This window comes from Diadema antillarum, unplaced genomic scaffold, assembly GCF_040938485.1.
Source record: "Diadema antillarum isolate AM-2024a unplaced genomic scaffold, OU_Dant_1.0 scf00000084, whole genome shotgun sequence".
NCBI lineage: Eukaryota > Metazoa > Echinodermata > Echinoidea > Diadematoida > Diadematidae > Diadema > Diadema antillarum.
In genome coordinates this window covers 299,523-302,832 of record NW_027270973.1, presented here as the reverse complement: position 1 = coordinate 302,832, position 3,310 = coordinate 299,523, and the positions used below count along the sequence as shown (strand labels likewise).

Here is a 3,310-nt window from a genome sequence, read left to right as displayed (position 1 = left end):
ACCGGATTGGGATTAGGTTTGTAAAAATAATCGGTTTGTGGAAAAACGTGAAAGAAACGACTTAACTTCGAGACAGTCTGAACGAATGTAGTGACTGTATTAAAGTAGCGTGTGACACCAGCTTGTGATTCACTTGGGAAAAGATAAGTAAGAATTAGCAAAGCCGCGAATAATCACTCTTACACACGACTGACAATTAAACAAAGACACGTTGATGATTGGTCCGGTAAACCGGCCAATCGCTGATCTTAACAGGAGTGCGGATCTTCCGGATACCTGTCGGCCTGCAAATTACAAGAGAACCATTGCCTTTTGTTCATTAACCTGTTGACGGCCTGATTGTCGATCCGCTGCCGACAAACGAAACAATAGCCTGGCATAACGTTACTGCGTACACGAAAGTTTTACCGCTGATCCACATTTTGAAACTAAGGAACAATGAACTGTTCTTTTCATTTGTTGAAGGTCGTTTAATTTTTTTTTTTTTTGGAATGATCATCCCGTCAATGCAAAAGTTGAGTGAAATTCGCCGCCGATATATGCTTTAAACGCCAATGATACCTAAGCACAAACCTCATCCATACTAGCCATGTATGATACTCTTTGCTGGTAACGGCTTTTAGTTGATAATGTATCTGCCAGTTAATACTGAATTTACCTTACCTGAGCTTTCGAAATTATTCATCTACATCGATTATAATATATATTATGTGCAACAACAGCGAAAGTGATTATGGTATACATCCAGTTTGACGCTAGTAAATACACTCAAAATCAAACATACATATATAGAAGTGAAAGTATCATTATAATCAGAATCCCACCCCCCCCCCCAAAAAAAAAGGAGTAGAAGAAAACATAGAAAGTGGAGGGGGTAGAATGCAGAAATTTCTGAATTAAATGCATAGAAAATTGTGATAGTAGTCGTAATATTTATCATTATAAAAATTTAGGTGAAGTACACAGTGTAACTTTCATTTAAATCATGTTAATGAATTGATTGATTATTGCAGCAAAAGAATGCTCTCATGTTCTTCAACTGAAATAACTGTGTGATTACTGGCACAACTATAATTCTTTCTTTATTTGATGTTCTATAAAGTTTGTTTGTTTGTTTGTTTGTGTCTTACAACATTTCCTTCAGTAGTTCTATTGTTGTCTAGTCTCGTTTCATGTTTATTACCATCTATGTAAGTGTATTTGTCTGTTACTCTATTTTTCATCGGGCTTCCAGACTTCACCCTCTTCTTTTTTCTCCATTGATGTTTTCTACCAGAGGGTCTTATTCTACAAGCTCTACTTTTTAGAGGGTCCCACCATTTTTTGCACTTTACGCAAGGTTATACCTTATTTCGGCCACTTCTGATTTATTAATACAATGTCTAATGACTTTATAGTTCCTCAATTATAATTTTTTTCATTCTACAATGTTCATTTTTACCCTATGTTTTGTCGGGAAATGAAATCAGCTTTTAGATTGAAATTGAAAAGTTAAATACTGACCAGACAAAATCCAGTATGTTTTCATGCATCAACTATAATAAGGGAAGATTTGTGATGTCGTGGCTACCTCACTCTAAAGTATTAGGATAGTTTTATGTCAAAAAAAGCAAGAAATGTTCCACTTCTCTGGAATTATTGAGTATAATGATATGCCTCCACTCTCTCGCGAACGTCGCCCATCAGGTTGCATTACACTTTCATTACCTGAGTATACCAATATCATTGTTCAGAATCTAAGTTATGCGACTCTAGATGAGCTAAAGAAAGTTTTGTGTCTTTTGTCCCTTTGCGGCTCCCAACAAAATTCATGAAGAGCTTTCTTCCCTACCGCCTCTGACTTCTGAAAACCACCCTGATTGGTAGAGCTATTGTTTCTAAATCGGAGCTCGCGAAGGCGGGCGGGCGGGCGGTTTTAATACCCTTTCCTATTGTTCTCGCGTTCAAACGCTGGATGTTCGTAACGACGGATACTCAAATCCATAGTAGCGTCATCTTCGAGTAATCATCATCGCCTTTGTCTTTAGTGATTGGTTGTACAACTTCGACCAATGAAAATCAAGCATCAGTGGGAGGAGGAGTCCATTACTCTTATTACTGATCTCTCTCATCGGGTAAAGATCAACAGTGGTCCCAAAATTATGCACTTCACTTTTCGACACAAGCCCAGCAAGTCAAGACGCGTGATACCGATCTTCGTAGAGCACTTTATTCGAAGCACTTTTCTCTCATCATCGACTATGGCTGATTCCCTCTGGTTGCTCGCCCACAAGTCGTCGTCAGTTTCAACCAAACAGTCACGTCGTCGACGTCCGACCAAGTTCACTAAACTGCAGATGGAGAGACTCGAAGTCGAATTCAGCAGAGACCGATATCCTGACATCGTTTTTAGAGAGAAGCTGGCCGCAGAATTTGGGCTCACCGAAGCCAGGATTCGAGTAAGTAATATTTTGTGTGTTTTTTTCCCATCAGCAAATAACGCTTATGTATGTCTCATTATTTTGTGAATTTAGTAAATACCTTGTAACAATGCTGTTACTGAAGTGTTAGTGTATTCTGCGCTAAAAGATATGAGCCCATTTACTATACTTATCGTGATTTATACAAGTACTGAAACTACTAATAATTCAACTTTCATTAATGAACGGGGGCTTAATGGCTCAAATAATTATAGTCCAACATCATTTTAACGTGTTGTGGATAATGTGCTGTATATTACGTATATTATCATTATTATAACGATGATGATGATGATTATGATGATGTTAATGTACTTTTGTACGTGAAATCTAAACAAACTGTGATGTGTTCTTTTCTCCATGTGCAGGTCTGGTTCCAGAATCGTCGTGCACGTTATCGTCGAGCCGTCCGTACTTCCGATCCAGTTCAACCAACTACCGGGAAGAGAGGCATCGACAACGAATTCGCAGAACCTGAGGTAGAATACAGTAGGAAGCGAAAGCGATCTTCGACATGCGATGTCATCGACCAGGAGAACACATCGCCGCCCAAGAAGTCCGCCATCAACAATTCACCGATGTCAGTCGATTTCCTGTCACGTAGCAGCCGATCACCGGATTCCTGGTCGACTTTCCGCATCAGCAAGGAGCGTGACATCATCAATTTGCAGCAGACGACATCTCATCGAAAGCAGCAGGGCGCCACCAATCCCTTGATGTCTGTAGACTTCCTCTCCCGAAGCAGCCGACCAACCTCTTCGTATCCATCGACAAAAGCGAGTCTCTACTACACACCAGCTCCATTCTACACGTCTGTTGGTCATCGTTTTGTCTACATCATACCATCCTGA

General features: G+C 39.8%; 1 protein-coding gene across 1 annotated transcript; it reads left to right on the top strand.

The window, feature by feature from the left end:
- The first annotated feature begins 2,240 nt into the window (after positions 1–2,240).
- On the top strand, positions 2,241–3,310 carry LOC139717862 (uncharacterized). The gene is made up of 2 exons (XM_071629351.1): positions 2,241–2,438; positions 2,828–3,310. The coding sequence occupies exons 1-2, from the start codon at positions 2,241–2,243 to the stop codon at positions 3,308–3,310; spliced, it is 681 nt and encodes a 226-aa protein (XP_071485452.1).